Source organism: Eriocheir sinensis, chromosome 6 (assembly GCF_024679095.1).
Source record: "Eriocheir sinensis breed Jianghai 21 chromosome 6, ASM2467909v1, whole genome shotgun sequence".
NCBI classification, from domain to species: domain Eukaryota; kingdom Metazoa; phylum Arthropoda; class Malacostraca; order Decapoda; family Varunidae; genus Eriocheir; species Eriocheir sinensis.
In genome coordinates, this window is record NC_066514.1 from 2,972,200 (window position 1) to 2,989,699 (window position 17,500).

Below are 17,500 nucleotides of genomic sequence, written 5' to 3' on the forward strand. Positions count from 1 at the left end.
TGTGAGAAAAAAAAAATACTTAAAAAAAAATATCCTTGGCTTGGCGACACCCACGGGATTTTTTTTTTTTTTTAACACCTGAGGAAGCAAGGAGCCATTTATGTGTTTTGTGTGTGTGTGTGTGTGTGTGTGTGTGTGTGTGTGTAGCGACAGGTGGCAGGTTGAAGGTGTTAAACATACTCTCTCTCTCTCCTATTCTTCTTCTTCTTCTTCCTCTTCTGCTACTCTTTCCTTTCTTCCACCTCTTTGCTCTTCCCTTTTCCCCTTTCTTCCCTCCCCACTTTACTCCCCTTCCTTCCCCTCCCCTCCCCTTATGTCGGGGAGGGGAGGGGAGGGGGTTAGTGTGTGTGTGTTTTCTTACCTGTTAATATATTCAAGGCACCGAGCCAAGCAGTCTTTTTATCTCGGTGTTATCAAATAATTCTCAAAGTTCGTGTATAAATTTGATACGCGATTTTTTCTGTGCGTGTTGATCGGTCCGTGCCGGCGGCGGTCCCTGTGATGAGTCAGCGCCGGGGGTCCTTGGGTTATCGGGGCGCTTGTCAGAGCAACACGCATCTACCTCAGAAACGCCGCCCCTTGTAGCTGGAGATGTTGCGCTCTCTTATGTGGCGGAGCGGATAGACCCAAGGCTTTTGTCGGGGAGAGGCCTCGTGGTGCAATGGTTAGCACGCTCAGCTCACAACCAAGAGAGCCCAGGTTCGATTCCCGGGCGGATTGGAAAAATTTGGGGGGCTTTTCCGATACCCTACGCCCCTGTCCACCCAGCAGTGAATGGGTACCAGGTATTAATCGGGGGTTGTGTCCCGTCTCCTGGGGTCTGTTCCTTTCTATGATTCCTTCCCCTCCTGTCTCTCTCCGGCATATGACCACTGATGTTGCGCCGACTAAACGAAACTTTCCAACTTTCTTATGTGGCGGCACCTTTTAAAAGCACGAAGCCACAAGCATTGCAGACTGCGCTCATAGAGAGTTCAACACCTTTTGTAGGACTTGCGTTCCTAGAGAGTTATTGAGACATGTGGAATAGAGCTAATGATCGGAACTGCTCAAAGAGGTCAGAGTGGGTGAGTGGATCAGGCCTTGAGGGTTCCCATGACTCGTGTGGAGCGCAGAGTGGACAAGGCGCTACTCGAGAGGTGGAGCGGTGGACTGTTTGGTTTGGTGGTGTCCGCGGGTCATAGGCATCAGGTGGGCCGCGGCAGCCTTGACACAGATGCGCCCCGCCTTGCCGGCCGCCACCCCCGCTCTGATGACGCTCCCGCTGCACTCTCTCGTCAGTCTGACCACGACCCGCTGGCCCTGGGATTTCCATCTTTCAGAATGAACCCGGCGAGGAAATTCTAGTGTTGTGTTTGGTCATCATGGGTAGCGTGGTCCTCCTCCTCCTCCTCCTCCTCTTCTTCTTCTTCTTCTTTTTCTTCTTCTTCCTCTTCCTCTTCTTCTTTTTCTGCTTCTTGTTCTTGTTCTTGTTCTTCTTCTTCCGCCTCCTCCTCCTCCTCCTCCTCCTCCTCCTCCTCCTCCTCCTCCTCTTCCCCCTCTTCTTCTTCTTCTTCTTCTTCAGCATCATCATCATCATCATCAATTCAGTGTTTGCTTCGTCAACTTTGACTGCAAATATCTATCCGTGTGTGTGTGTGTGTGTGTGTGTGTGTGTGTGTGTGTGTGTGTGTGTGTGTGTGTGTGTGTGTGTGCGCAGGTCCGGGGTCAAGCCTTCAGGTAGCCTCAGGTCATGGGCGTGGCTGGCTGCTTCCCGGCTTCATTTGGACACCGTGTTGGGGGGGGGGGCGGAAGGACGGGGAGGGGGAGAGGTCGTGAGAGCCTGCAGGAGCACATGGGGTGGGGGGGGGGAGGAGTTGCGGCACTGGACATACTTACATTTCTCTCTCTCTCTCTCTCTCTCTCTCTCTCTCTCTCTCTCTCTCTCGTCTCTTCCTCTCCTTCCTCTCCTTTCCTTTCCTTTCCTTTCCTTTCCTTTCCTTTCCTTCTTTCCTTTCCCTCTTCCTTTCCTTCCCATCCCTTCCTTCCTTCCCTTCCTTCCTTCCTTCCCATTCCTTCCCTTCCCTTCCCTTCCCTTCCCTTTCCTTTCCTTTCCCTTCCCTTCCCTTCCCTTCCCTTCCCTTCCCATCCCTTCCTTTCCTTTCCTTCCCTTCCCTTCCCTTCCTTTCCCTTCCCTTCCCTTCCCTTCCCTTCTCTTCCTTCCACTTTCATCTCCACATCTTTCTCTCCATTCCTCCATCTCCCTTCCCTCCTTCCCTCCACCAAGCAGAAAATGAAAGGACGAAAAGGGAGATGAGTGGAAGGAGGAGGAGGAGGCTGTAGGATTCCCTCTCCACCGCCCTTGTGTGTGTGTGTGTGTGTGTGTGTGTGTGTGTGTGTGTGTTAGGTGGAAAGATGAAAGGAAGAGTGAATGAGGAGGAAGAGGAAGAGGAGGAGGAGGAGGAGAAGAGGGAGGAAAAATAGAAGGAAGAGGAAAACAAAGAAAAAGCGAAGGAGAATTGGAGGAGAAGGAAAGGAGAAAATAGAGGAAAAAAAAGGAAATTAGGTGGAAACAACGAGAAGAGAGAAGAAGAGGAGGAGGAGGAGAAGAGGAGGAGGAGGAGGAGAAGGAGGAGAAGGAGGGTCCGTTTTTCTCTCAGGTGGTCACGCGCGCAATTAGGGTCCACTCTCACCTGGGCGGCCGCGCAGGTAGACAGGTGTTTAATTAAGGGATTACAGCTGATGAGGCGCGTTCAATCTAATTAACTCTTGTTTGTCGTAATGGAGACCGGTGTAGTTGTTGTTGTTGTTAGTGGTAGTAGTAGTAGTAGTAGTAGTAGTAGTTCTATTATTTCTATTAACGTGACCACTACTACTACTACTACTACTACTACTACTACTACTACTACTACTACTACTACTACTACGATTTCTATACTTTTTTTGTTATTTCTTCTACTTCTTCTTCTTTATCTTCTTCATCTTCATCTTCATATTATTATTATTATTATTATTATTATTATTATTATTATTATTATTATTATTATCGATATCGTCTACCCAAACAGCTGTGAAAAACAATGGAAGGGGCGCCGGGCACGGGGGGGCGATGAAGGGGGGCGGTGGGGGGGTTGGGAGAGAAAAGGGGTGACTGGGTGTGAGAGGGGTGTGGGGGTATGGGTGTCAGATTGTGTGGGAGGGGGGAGAGGGGGTGGGGGTGGCATGGGGGGGGTCGAGGGGTGACATAGGGGGGGGCGGTAGGCCTGTGTTGTGAGCCCATTGTTTTTGATGGAACAAAGGCCTCTGGGAGCAGGGTGGAGGGGGGGAGGGGGGGGGGGCATGCACACACACACACACACACACACACACACACACACACACACACACACACACACACCTCGCCTCTTAATTTAAACACTGGATTACCATACAATGCCCGTGTGTGCGTATGTGTGTGTGTGTGTGTGTGTGTGTGTTCCATAACTTGAAACTCCCCACCCCTTTGCAAGAGCCTCATTTCTGTTTAAACTCCCCCCCCTTCTTCCTCCCCCTCCTATTCACCCCCCCTTCCTCTCCCTCCCCCGTCTCTGTGTTGACATGTCCCACAGGAATGGTGGAATGTAACGCAATTTAGGGGGGGAGAGGAGGGGGGGGAGGGGGGGGAGGGAGGGCGTAAAATTGCGTATTGGTAGCGAGGAACAACAAGTGCTCTGTCTGTGTGTGTGTGTGTGTGTGTGTGTGTGTGTGTGTGTGTGTGTGTGTTTGTGTGTGTGTGTGTGTTGGGGAGATTAAGTATAAGTAGGGGAAGAGAAGGGAAGGGGAGTGAGTGGGTGCTGAGAGGGGAGAAAATCAGAGCTGGGGAGGAAAGAGAAGGGGGAGGAAGGAGAGAAGAAGGGTAGGGGGATGGGGAGAAGGTGGGGAGAGAGAAAGGGGAGAGGGGAATAGGAGGAGAAGTGGGGAGAGAAGGAAAGGTTAGTGAAATGGGGAAGAGAGAGAGATGGGGAGGAGAAGGGAGGAGGGGGAGAGGTGAAGGGGGTGGGGAGAAAGGAGAGAGAGGAGGAAAAGGGAGGAAGAAAGGAAGTCAAAAGGGGAGAAAGAGAGAGAGAGAGAGAGAGAGAGAGAGAGAGATGGGAGATAAAAGAGATGGGGAGAAGGGAGAAGAGAGGATTGGGAGAAGAGAAGGGGGGAGAGGGGAGAAGAAAGCGATGGGGAGGAAAAGGGAGAAGAGAAGGGGGGTGGGGTGGGGAGAAGAAAGAGATGGGGAGGAAGAAAAGGGAGAAGAGAGAATTGGGGAGAAGAGAAGGGGGAGGTGGGGAGAAGCAGAGAGGAGTGGGGGAGAAGAGAGAGAGATGGGGGGAGAGGGGGGGGAGAAGAGAGAGATGGGAAGAGAAGGTCGAAGAGAGGTTTGGGGGCGAAGAGAAGTGGGGTGGGGGGTGGGGAGAAAGGGGGGTGAGGGGGCGGTTAGGGGGGGGGGGTGAAACACTACAAAGGGAAGGACTCGTGTGTACATTCTTTTGTGTGTTTCTTAAAAGCCTTGAACCAAACAACGGCGTTAGGATTACAGATAGACCCCCTCCCTTCCTCCCCCCCTCCCCCTCCCCCCTCTTCCCCTTTCCTCCCCCTCCCCTTCTTCCTCTTTAGCTCCCTTCCTTCCTCTTCCTTCTTCCTCCGTTCCTCTCTCCTTCCTTTCCCTTCCCCTCTTCCCCTCCCCCCCCTCTTCTTCTATAGCTCCTTCCTTCCCCTTCCTTCCCTTCCTTCCCCTCTTCCTCAACTGCTTTTTCCTTCCCCTTCCTTCCCTTCCCTTCCCTTCCCTTCCTTCCCTTCCCTTCTCTTCCCTCCCCTTCCCTCCTCTTCACCTCCTTCCTCTCCTCCCCTTCCTCCCTCTCCTCCATTCCCTCCCTATTCACCCCTTCCAACACCTCCCCTCCCCCTTCCTTCCTTCATTCCTCTCCCATACCATCTCTTCCTCCTCCTCTTCCTCCTCCTCCTCCTCCTCCTCCTCCTCCTCCTCCTCTCATTAACGCCTAAAGTAAATGTTTGGAAGTTAGATTTGAGTGGTTTGTTGTGTGCTATTAAGAAGGGGGGGAAGGGGAGGGGAGGGGAGGGGGGAGGGAGGGGGGAGAGGAAGGGAGGGAGAGAGGGAGGGAAGGGAAGTAGAGAGAAAGGGTGGTTTATAGTCGGTAGAGAGAGAGAGAGAGAGAGAGAGAGAGAGAGAGAGAGAGAGAGAGAGAGAGAGAGAGGTAAGAAATGTCTATGAATTTAAGATTTACCGATGATTATCAATTATGAATGAACGCTCTCTCTCTCTTTATTAACGTTTTTATATTGTTCGTTTCTCTTGCATTATGTAGAGGAGGAGGAAGAAGAGGAGGAGGAGGAGGAGGAAGAGGAGGAGGAGGAGGAGGAGGAGGAGGAGGAGGAGGAGGAGGAGGGAAGAGGAGGGAAGAGGAGGGAGAGTTAAGGAGGATATACCGCGATAGAGAGAGAGAGAGAGAGAGAGAGAGAGAGAGAGAGAGAGAGAGAGAGAGAGAGAGAGAGAGAGAGAGAGAGAGAGAGGGGGAGGAGGAGGGGGAGGAGGAGGGAGGAGGAAGAGGAGGTGGAGGAGGAGGAGGAGGAGGAGGAATGCTTGGACCCTTCTCTTCTTCCTGCTATTTCTCCTCCTCCTCCTCCTCCTCCTCCTTTCCTCCCTCCTCCTCCTCCTCTTCCATCCCTCCCTCCCTTCTTCCTCTCTCTTTGCCTCCCTCCCTCCCTCCCTTCTCTCCTCCTCCTCCTCCTCTTCTTCTTTTCTTCTTTCTTTCTTCCATTCCTCTTTATTTCTTCATTTTCATTCCTCTTCCTCTTCCTCCTCCTCTTCCTCTTCTTCTTTTACCTTCTCTCCCATTCCTCCTCTCCCCTCTCTTCTTTCCTCCCCATCTCATTGCCTCCCTTCCCTCCTTCTTCTTCCCTTCCCTATCTCTCTCTCTCTCTCTCTCTCTCTCTCTCTCTCTCTCACCTGTCTCCTCCCTTATTAATGATTCACCTGCCCACCTCCATATCGAGAGAGAGAGAGAGAGAGAGAGAGAGAGAGAGAGAGAGAGAGAGAGAGAGAGAGAGAGAGAGAGAGAGAGAGAGAGAGAGAGGTTAATTAAGAGAACATTCGCTGCCCGGAAACGTGTCTACTAGTTGGAGGAGGAGGAAGAAGAAGAAGAAGAAGAAGAAGAAGAAGAAGAAGAAGAAGAAGAAGAAGAAGAAGAAGGAAAAAAAAAACGAGAAATTAAAAAACAAAAACATGAAAAGAAAAACAAGAAAATAAAAAAGAAACGAAGAAAAGAAGAAGAAAAAAAGCAAAGGAGAAGCGGAACATTTGAAAATTAGGACATTGAGGAGGAGGAGGAGGAGGAGGAAGAGGAGGAGGAGGAGGAGGATCGGTATGCATGAAACTCAATACTCCACCGTCTGAAGGGGAAGAAGAAGGAGGAGGAGGAGGAGGAGGAGGAGGAGGAGGAGGGATAACCAGGTATGCCCTCCTCACCTCACCCTTGTTTATTAGGCGTGAGGGAGGGAGGAAGGGAGGGAAGGAGGAGGGAAGATGGGAAGGGGAGGAAGAGGAGGAAGGGAAGAAAGAAAGGAGATAAGGAAGGAAAGGAAGGGAGAGAAAGGGAAAGGAAGAGAGGAAGGAAAGGAAGGGAGAGAAAGGGAAGAGGAAGGGAAGGAAAGAGAGGGAGAGGTAAAGGAAGAAAGATAAGGAAGAGGGAGAGGAGGAGGAGGAGGAGGAGGAGGAGGAGGAGGAGGAGGGAAGGGAGGAGGGGTGAAGGGGGGGATGTTAAGATGCCTACCTTGATATCTTGACACTGTGACCCCTCCCCCCTCCCCCCCCTCCACCCCCCACACACACACACAAGGAGGAGGAGGTGGAGGAGAGGAGATAAAGAAGGACAAGGTGGAGAGAATTTCCTCCATGTTCTTTTCCCTCCACGCCTTTCTCTCCCTGGGGGGCGTGGTGGGGGGGGAGGGGGGGAGGGGTGTGTGAGAGGGAGGTGTTGGGGTATTTTTTTTAAATCTTTTTATTAACTAATTTTTATTTTTTTTATATTTTTTTTAGGTATCAAAGTCTTATATTGGTCATTTCCCCTTATGCAAGAGTTAACCAGCATCTTCACTCTTTCATCCCTATACTGTCCAAACCCCTTATGCAAGAGTTAACCAGCATCTTCACTCTTTCATCCCTATACTGTCCAAACCCCTTATGCAAGAGTTAACCAGCATCTTCACTCTTTCATCCCTATACTGTCCAAACCCCTTATGCAAGAGTTAACCAGCATCTTCACTCTTTCATCCCTATACTGTCCAAACCCCTTATGCAAGAGTTAACCAGCATCTTCACTCTTTCATCCCTATACTGTCCAAACCCCTTATGCAAGAGTTAACCAGCATCTTCACTCTTTCATCCCTATACTGTCCAAACCCCTTATGCAAGAGTTAACCAGCATCTTCACTCTTTCATCCCTATACTGTCCAAACCCTTATGCAAGAGTTAACCAGCATCTTCACTCTTTCATCCCTATACTGTCCAAACCCCTTATGCAAGAGTTAACCAGCATCTTCACTCTTTCATCCCTGTACTGTCCAAACCCCTTATGCAAGAGTTAACCAGCATCTTCACTCTTTCATCCCTATACTGTCCAAACCCCTTATGCAAGAGTTAACCAGCATCTTCACTCTTTCATCCCTATACTGTCCAAACCCCTTATGCAAGAGTTAACCAGCATCTTCACTCTTTCATCCCTATACTGTCCAAACCCCTTATGCAAGAGTTAACCAGCATCTTCACTCTTTCATCCCTATACTGTCCAAACCCCTTATGCAAGAGTTAACCAGCATCTTCACTCTTTCATCCCTATACTGTCCAAACCCCTTATGCAAGAGTTAACCAGCATCTTCACTCTTTCATCCCTATACTGTCCAAACCCCTTATGCAAGAGTTAACCAGCATCTTCACTCTTTCATCCCTATACTGTCCAAACCCCTTATGCAAGAGTTAACCAGCATCTTCACTCTTTCATCCCTATACTGTCCAAACCCCTTATGCAAGAGTTAACCAGCAACTTCACTCTTTCATCCCTACACTGTCCAAACCCCTTATGCAAGAGTTAACCAGCATCTTCACTCTTTCATCCCTATACTGTCCAAACCCCTTATGCAAGAGTTAACCAGCATCTTCACTCTTTCATCCCTCACGCTGGTAAACTCTGGAACAATCTTCCTTCATCTGTATTTCCTCCTGCCTACGACTTGAACTCTTTCAAGAGGAGGGTATCAGGACACCTCTCCTCCCGAAATTGACCTCTCTTTCGGCCACCTCTTTGGATTCTTTTTAGGAGCAGCGAGTAGCGGGCTTTCTATTTTATTATTGTTTCCTTTTTTTGTGTCCTTGAGCTGTCTCCTTTGTTGTAAAAAAAAATATAGTCAAAGGTCGTATAATTATAGGGAAAAAGGAAAGGAAATGCGGTAAACTGAAAAGAAATGGGAGAGAAGTCGTTTTGATATTACGGATTTTTTTGTTATTGTGTTTTTTGGACTTCATAGAGACCATTGTTGTAAGTAGCAATGCTTGGAGTCGTTGGGTTGGGTTCTTTTTTCCGGGTTCGTGAATGAGGGCAAGTGTCGCTTCCTTGTGCTTCATTGTGCTTCATGGGGTAATGGTTGGTATTGTTACATGCTCTCAACCCACACACCAACCATTTTCAAAGGCCAAAAAGGTGGTTAATCAAGTTCTAATGAGTGTTCTTTTAGGTTCACGGTACAGAAGAAGGCTCAGACTACCACCAGGGTCATAAAAGTACCCCTGGAAATGCCTTAAACCCCCACGGTAGACTTGTAAATTACGTGTTCTTGGTTCTAATGAGTGTTCTTTTAGGTTCACGGTACAGAAGAAGGCTCAGACTACCACCAGGGTCATAAAAGTACCCCTGGAAATGCCTTAAACCCCCACGGTAGACTTGTAAATTACGTGTTCTTGGGCGCAGAAATGTTTAAAAATATGGCCCAGTGTCTTCTAGTGGGCGTGACGTTCTGTGTTCCGGCGTAGCGGTGGCGTAAGAATGTGGGAGTCTTGCGTAGCTTGTGTAAGTCACGGCGTCAGCGCACGTGACTCACCTTGGCAACACTGTGACTCACGGGGGATACGGCAACCAGGAAACAGCAAAAACGGTTCACACACACACACACACACACACACACACACATGGGAAGGGAAGGGAAGGGACGGTAGCTCGCGTTTGTGGCTCAGCGCTGCGTCATCCCCGCGTCAACCGTGTGGCGTGTGGCTTAATACTGACATGTGTGGTGGTATTGTGGCGTACAGGCACGGGCGTGGTTGACCCTCAGGAGGCGGTGGACCAACTGTTCGGAGCGGGGCGGGCGCGGGTGGTGGACGCCGCAACCCGAACCACAGTGACGGAGCGGGAGGTGGTGTTGGTTAACGGCGTCGCGGTGCAGCTGGTTGGCGAGGACGGCGACCAGCTGCGTGCGGCGCTCCTCTCCGGGAAGCTGCCTGACCACGCGTTGGTGAGCCGCTTGTTGGCCTCCGTCTTGGGTGCTGACCTCCGGGGCCTCACCAAGCTTGAGACTGACCTGACTGTCACTTCTCAGGTCACCACGCGCGATACCCTCACCGTACACCGCGCCGGCCGCCTGTTAGACCAGCGATCCTCCGAGACCCGGCTTGACACGCGTCTTGAGGGACATTGCCGCGACACCATGCCCCCACACTGCCCCACCTCCCCCGCCGCACCCGCCGCCGCCGCGCAGGTGCCCCCCCCACAGGCTACCTCCGCACCCCCCTCCTCCGCCTCCACCTTCACCTCCTCCAGTCCCTCCTCCCTCAGCTCCTCCCCTTCCCCTCGACCCCCGTCAAGGGCAAGTCGCTCCCCACCTAGGACCCCCCCCAGAACGCCCCCCCGCTCCCCCCCCTCCTTCAGCCCTGACCTGGAGGAGGCGCTCTCTCGTACCTCACTGCACGAGCCCTGCGCCCCGCCCCCTGCCGCCGCCCCCGCCTCAGCCCCCGCCCGCCCCAGGAACGGCGAGTATGTTCGTCTTCATCACGTTCACCAGGTAAGTCAGTGTGTGTGTGTGTGTGTGTGTGTGGGGGGGGGGGGGCTGCCTTCATTACTCGTTTAAGGGAATACAAGTGTCTCGTCAGCGTCTGTTTAAGGTCACTCATTAAATATTGAACAGGGCGCTTCTGGGAAGGTCAGGTGTGTGTGTGTGTGTGTGTGTGTGTGTGTGTGTGTGTGTGTGTGTGTGTGTGTGTGTGTGTGTGTGTGTATAGCAGGAGCGACCACGTCTAGACTGTTCGGAGGCCTGTGTGTGTGTGTGTGTGTCAGAGAGAGAGAGAGAGAGAGAGAGAGAGAGAGAGAGAGAGAGAACCCTAACATTTCATAGTGACAGCTGACCCTCCCTCCCTCTCCTCGCTTTGCCCCGCCCCGCCCCGTCTTGCCCCGCTAAAACCCTCTTCTCTCCCTCTGTTCCGGTCATAAAACAACACGACAGTAACGTAATTAACACAGCCAGTCCAGTCTAATTCTCAAGTCCAAACACAAGTCTCTCATCACAAGTTAACCGTATACATGATCTGTTTTTTAATCTCTTTCGGCCCTCACACCATTATTTCCAAAGGCCACAATCAGTACAAGTCGGGTTCTCATAAGAGTCTTTAAGTTCATGGGGCAGAAGCGTTGTCAGACTATCTCTAGGCTCATAAAACTACCCATGGAAATACTAACACAACCTCTATGAATGCCTTGTCAAATGTTGGTGTGTAAGCCTTGGAATGTTTGAGAATATTGCCCAATAGTTTTAACGCTTCTACTCAAGCTCACTCTTACGCTGTCCAACTTCCTTATGCAAGAGTTGGCCGGTGAGTTTAAGCTTTCATCACCCACTTCACATTTTCCTCCTTTCTATACGATTTGAGTAAGAGAGGACTAGAACACCGCTGGAAATACATGAATACACTCCTCACCTCTACTCAAGCTCATCCCTACGCTGTCCAATTTCCTTATGCAAGAGTTGACCGGTGACTTGAAGCTTTCACCACCAACTTCAGTATTTTCCTTCTTTCAATACGATTTGAGTAAGAGAGGACTAGAACACGGCTGGAAATACATGAGTACTCTCCTCACTTCTACTCAAGCTCATCCCTACGCTGTCCAATTTCCTTATGCAAGAGTTGGCCAGTGACTTAATGCTCTCAACACCCTTCTCCGGTTTACTTTGGACCAGCTCTCACTGTTATGTTTTGGACCCTTCTTTTCTTGTATTTAATCTTTAATTATATTTTATTTGCATCAACTTGTATTAAAACAACTCTTTTGTCACTCATTAACCGTGTAGCAGCGACGGGCCAAATTTGTGCCATGATATCAACCCCCCAAAATAGATGATGCATAAACTGATCACAAATGCTTTGATATATATTATGAAATGGTTTGTGTGAGGGGTAATTTTTTCTCATTTTTCTCGCTTAGAGGGACCATTAAGAAACAAGATCCCCGCTGCTACCTGGTTAATTACTCCATAAATGATCTCGCCGTCCCTTGTTAGTGTTATCAGATGTTTACGACTGTTGTATATCTGTTACTCTTCTTGTTCGTGTTTGTCCTGTCAGATGTTTACGACTGTGGTGTTATGGTCATTCCTCTGTTCGTCTTCTGGGTCCCGACATATGTATTTCCTCCTTTCTATACGTTAAGCTTAAGTATCAACCCATCAAGACACCGCTGGAAATAAGAGTGCTCCCCTTTCTCGGCATCCTGTTCTGGCACCTGTGTAGAAGCAGTATCTTGGCGAGCGATGATTCTGTTTTGTTTGTTTAGTATAGATTAACTTCTATACCGGCAAACTAACTCACTCACTAACATTCACTTACTCATTAACACACACACACACACACACACACACACACACACACACACACACACACACACAAATTTCAGGAGAAGCAAGTAGCGGGCTTTTTTTTTTTCATTATTGTTTTCTTTCTTTTTTTACGCCCTTGCGCTGTCTCCTCTGCTGTAAACACACACACACACACACACACACACCTGTTGCCCCCCTCTGCGCCTTTTCCTGGTGTGTTTGTCTTGTCTGATGGAAGGGCAGTCTTGTGGGGGTTGGTGTTTTCTCTCTCTCTCTCTCTCTCTCTCTCTCTTTTCCTCATCTCAATTACCTTAGTCTCAAATTTTCCCCTTCTCTCTTTTTTTTTTTTTGTCTCTGTTCTTCCTATGTATTCCTATGTATTTCTATGTATTCCTCCTCCTCGTCCCTGCCTAGCCCTGCCTATTACGTCGACCCCTGCCTCCTCTGTCTCCTTCCCTGTCTAATCTCCTTTCCTTCCCAATCATCTAGTCTATTTTTTCCCTCCTGTCTTAATTTTTCCTTCCTGTGTTTCCAATCTGACCTCTCTCGCCTCTCCCTTAACCCTCACACCCGTTTTCTACTGGTTTTTCAGCCTCTTCTTCTTCCCTATATAATTATTTTCTACAGTCTTAATATTCCCTCATTTCCACCTTGTCTGCCCTTTCTATTCTATCTCTTTTCCCTTCGTCGCCTTCTTCATCCAGTCTCCCTTCTCTCCTCTGTTTTCTCTGCATCGTTTTGACACTCCCTCGCTCGCCACGCCCTGTTAGTGTTTCGAGTGTCTGTAACCTACTCACTCGTCTTCTACCACAAGCCTTTCTTTCGTCGAGGTTCTGGGTATTGCCATTGGGTAGTTTTATGAGCCTAGTGATAGTTTGACAAGGCATCTGCACTATGAACGTGGAAAAATACTGATCAGAACTCAACTAAGCTCATTTGTGGTCTTTGGAAGTATTTATTGTCAGTTTAAAGTGTTTGAAAATGAGAGTACGAGTTTAATTTACTAAGTCTTGTTGCGGTGGCTGAGTGGTAGCGTGCTGGGCCCACATTCACCGCGTGATGGACGACGCGGGTTCGAATCCCCACGCTACCACCTGGGATTTTTCAGTCACCGCCGAGTGGCTTAAAACTACCCACATGCTGTCCTGAAGACCACCCATCAACCCGGACTCTAGAGGAAACCGTCCAAGTGAATCAAGAAGGAGTTCCGGGGGGCAGCATGAGCCAGGAGAAGATGGCGCCACTATAAACACTTCCCTGCGCCTCTTCACTCCCTCCCTTAGTCACGCTGTCCGGTCATCCCTTCCCAGCAACGTCGCAATCTCTTTCCCCGGGAGCAGCTGTTATCTTCATCGCCTCGGCCTGGGCATTGTTCGTGGGAGCGTGACGCCTGGACGCCTCCGGGAGATTGCGCCGCGTTGCCTCTCGGTCTCGTGGTTGTTGCGTCAGGGGTTGGTCGCTGCGCCGGTCAGGGATGAGAGAGAGAGAGGCGCGCGAGCTATTACGACACTGTGAGGTAATGTTAGTACGCCACACAAGGCACGGAGGCTGTTCTTCCTTCCTTGTGTGAGTAAAGACTTAAGTATGGTTGGTATTACATCAGCTATTTCTAAAGGTCGAAGAGGGGGTCAGTTGGGTTCTAATGAGTGTTTCCTTAGGTTCACGGTACAGAGGAAGGGTCAAACTACAACCAGGGTCATAAAACTACCCCTGGAAATGCCCACAAACTCCTACGAAAGCCTTGTCAAATATGTGACAAAATCGTATTATAAGACATTTCGCCGCCAAAGAACACATATTTGACAAGGCTTTCGTAGGAGTTTCAAGCATTTCCAGTAGTAGTTTTATGACCCTGGTGGTAGTCTGACCCTTCCTCTGTACCGTGAACCTAAGGAAACACTTTTTAGAACCCGGCTGACCCCCTCTTTGACCCTTAGAAATTGCTGATGTGAGAAGCGAAGATGTCTTTTAATATCAGCCTAGGTCAGACGCTGTGTGGCCAAGCCCTTGTGCGAGTTACTGTGACTTGCTGATCCCCTCTTGTGAGCCCTCGTGGGATGCCGCTCTCATGTCTTCAATCCTGTTCGTGACGTCTTCAGAAACCTCACTACTGTACCTCCGTGGTGTTGTGGGTAGCGTGCTTGGCTTCCCACCCAGCTGTTCATCCTCCCTCTCAGGCTGGCCGATAATTGGGTACCTGGGGAGACCTGGGGAAACCTGGGGAAGGTAAACTGGGGTAACCCGGATGTCACACTGGTCCTGTCTCCCGGGGTAGTGTTTTATTTTGCCCGCCATAGGCTCTGAGGCGGAGATGTGCACTGAGGCCACGCGTAGCTAGAGTTCCCGCCCCTAACTCTTCCTTTATAATGAAATGGAGCCGTGTGTGTGTGTGTGTGTGTGTGTGTGTGTGTGTGTGTGTGTGTGTTGCAAGAGAGAGAGAGAGAGAGAGAGAGAGAGAGAGAGAGAGAGAGAGAGGATGCACCTGACATCTAGGAAAGTTTGTGCATGACTGTGTGTGTGTGTGTGTGTGTGTGTGTGTGTGTGTGTGTGTGTGTGTGTGTGTGTCAAAATTTACGACGTTCGGGGGACTGCAGGTCATAGGGAACACACACACACACACACACACACACACACACACACACAAACACAAACACGGCTCGGCTAATCTTCTCTTCTCTGGGAGGTTGCTGAGGGATGGTCCGTGGAGGGGGGCGCGATACCCTTCCGTGTGAGTGAGGAGCAGGTCAGGTGTAGGGCGTGGCGGCCAGGTGTGTTGAAGGTGACAAGATGGGGGGGGAGGGAAAGGGGGGGGGGGGTTCATAGAAGTGGAGTGTGTTGACAGTTCCTCCTTCCCCCACCCCCACAAGAACACATCCACCCACGCTTTTATTTATTTTTTATTTATTTATTTTTTTTTTTTTACAGGAAAGGTTGATTTTTTTTTTTCATGTTTTTTTCGCCTTTTTCGTTTAGTCTCCCCCTCTTTTATATCAGTTCTTCCTCTCTCGTCAGGGGCTTCGTGGTGCAGTGGTTAGCACACTCAGCTCACAACCGAGAGAGCCCGGGTTCGATTCCCGGGCGGAGTGGAAAAATTTGGGCGGCTTTTCCGATACCCTACGCCCCTGTCCACCCAGCAGTGAATGGGTACCAGGTATTAATCAGGGGTTGTGTCCCGTCTCCTGGGGTCTGTTCCCTTCTCCTATAATTCCTTCCCCTTCTGTCTCTCTCCGGCATATGACCACAGATGTTGCGCCGACTAAACCAAACTTTCCAACTTTTCCTTTTCCGGTACCCTACGCCCCTGTCCACCCAGCAGTGAATGGGTACCAGGTATTAATCGGGGGTTGTGTCCCGTCTCCTGGGGTCTGTTCCCTTCTGTAATTCCTTCCCTTCTGTCTCTCTCCGGCATATGACCACAGATGTTGCGCCGACTAAACGAAACTTTCCAACTTTTCCTCTCTCCTCCTAAATTATCGGAAAAGAATATTAAAGAAAGTTACCTCAATAGTAATAGTTAGCAATAATAGTAAAAATATATAGTAATTTTTTTTAGTAATAATAAGAAAAAACACGCTAAACACAGCCCCCATTGATTCCCCCCCCCCTCTCCCCCTCCCTAACGGCTTTCACTCCACCGCTGTCTGTCTGTCTGTCTCTGTGCCGGACATTAGGAAAGGCCTATGTTCTGACTATGGCTGATGATAGCGATGATAGCGACCGTCTTTCGTGTGTGTGTGTGTGTGTGTGTGTGTGTGTGTGTGTGTGTGCGTGCGTGCGTGCGTGCGTTACCCATGAGTGCTCTTCCGCCGTGCACTTTCCCTTACGATAAAAACACCAATAATGTGAGTGCGTTAGGGGGGGGGGAGGGGAAGAGGAGAGGGGAGGAGCCAGGAGGAGGGGAGAGATCATGAGGGAAGGGGTAGGTTGGGGGGAGTCAGAGAGGAGGGTGCGGGGAGAGAGAAGGGCTGTATAGGGTCTGAAGGGGAGTGGGGCAGAGAGGCAGGGGAGGGGAGGGGGAGGTAAGGAAAAGAATGGAGTTGAGGGGAGGGGAGGAGAGGGGAAATGCGGGGAGAGGAGAGGAGGAGGGAAGGGGAAGAAGGAAAGTGAGTTGAGGGGAAGGGAGGGGAGAAAAGGGAAGGGAAAGGAAAGGAAGATGAAGGGAAGGGAAGGGAGTGGATTGGAGGCGATGGGAGGGGAGAAGAGGGAAGGGGAGGAAAGAAGAAGGGAGAGGAAGGGAAGGAAGGGGAGGGGAAGGAGAGGAAAGGAAGATGAAGGGAAGGGAATGGATTGGAGGTGACGGGAGGGGAGACGAGGGAAGAAGAGGGGAGAGGAAGGGAAGGGAAGGAAAGGGAGGCATAGGGAAGGGAAGGGAGGGGAGAAGAGGGTAAAAAAGGGGAGGGGAAGTGAAGGAAAGGAAAGGAAGATGAAGGGAAGGGAAGGGAGTGGATTGGAGGTGATGGGAGGGGAGAAGAGGGGAGAAGAGGGAAGGGGAGGGAAGAGGAGGGGAAGGGAAGGAAAGGAAAGGAAGATGAAGGGAAGGGAGTGGATTGAAGGTGATGATACGGTATTCTCAGAGGCTTCCACCCCTTCCACCCCTTCCACCCATTTCCACCCCTTCCACCCCTTCCACCCCTTCCACCCATTTCCACCCCTTCCACCCATTTCCACCCCTTCCACCCCTTCCACCCATTTCCACCCCTTTCACCCATTTCACCCCTTCCACCCATTTCCACCCCTTTCACCCATTTCACCCCTTCCACCCATTTCCACCCCTTCCACCCATTTCCACCCCTTCCACCCATTCCACCCATTTCCACCCCTTCCACCCATTTCCACCCATTTCCACCCCTTCCACCCATTTCCACCCATTTCACCCATTTCCACCCCTTCCACCCATTTCCACCCCTTCCACCCCTTCCACCCATTTCCACCCCTTCCACCCATTTCCACCCCTTCCACCCATTTCCACCCCTTCCACCCATTTCCACCCCTTCCACCCATTTCCACCCCTTCCACCCATTTCCACCCCTTCCACCCATTTCCACCCCTTCCACCCATTTCCACCCCTTCCACCCATTTCCACCCATTTCCACCCCTTCCACCCATTTCCACCCCTTTCACCCATTTCCACCCCTTTCACCCATTTCCACCCCTTCCACCCATTTCCACCCCTTCCACCCATTTCCACCCCTTTCCACCCCTTCCACCCATTTCCAGAGGCCGAAAAGAAGACTAATCGGATTCACTTGAGTGTTTTTATAGGTTCATGGTACAGAAGAAATAAAATATAATTGTGGTTTAGGAGAAATTAAAAAAAAATATTAAAAAAAGCTAAGCACGGACCGTTTTTTAATTTGTTTATGTCATATTTTTCTTCCCACGCTAATAACTATGCAGGAGGAGGAAACATGGAAACATGGAAACATGGACTAGCAGGCAGCAGAAAGCCTGTTGGCTCATTACTAGGCTGCCTGCGTTCAGTGATTTAATCAATCCGTTTGCCACAGGAGTGGCTTGCAGGGAAGGATTAAAGCACTTGTGTACCTACTCTTGGGAACGTTCAGTTCACTCCTGTCGCAGCAAAGTGGCGATCAATGCGTTTCTTGAAGGAGTTGATGGTCTC

The 17,500-nt window shown here is 50.2% G+C and overlaps 1 protein-coding gene across 45 annotated transcripts in view; it reads left to right on the plus strand.

The window, feature by feature from the left end:
* The window catches only part of LOC126988490 (proline-rich protein 36-like), a 150,672-nt gene that overhangs the window by 45,700 nt on the left and 87,472 nt on the right, over positions 1-17,500 (plus strand). For all 45 annotated transcript variants that reach the window (XM_050846696.1, XM_050846702.1, XM_050846724.1 and 42 more), the window contains one exon: positions 9,323-10,071. In XM_050846696.1, the coding sequence (XP_050702653.1) occupies positions 9,323-10,071 (749 nt within the window). The remainder of the gene's footprint in view (positions 1-9,322; positions 10,072-17,500) is intronic.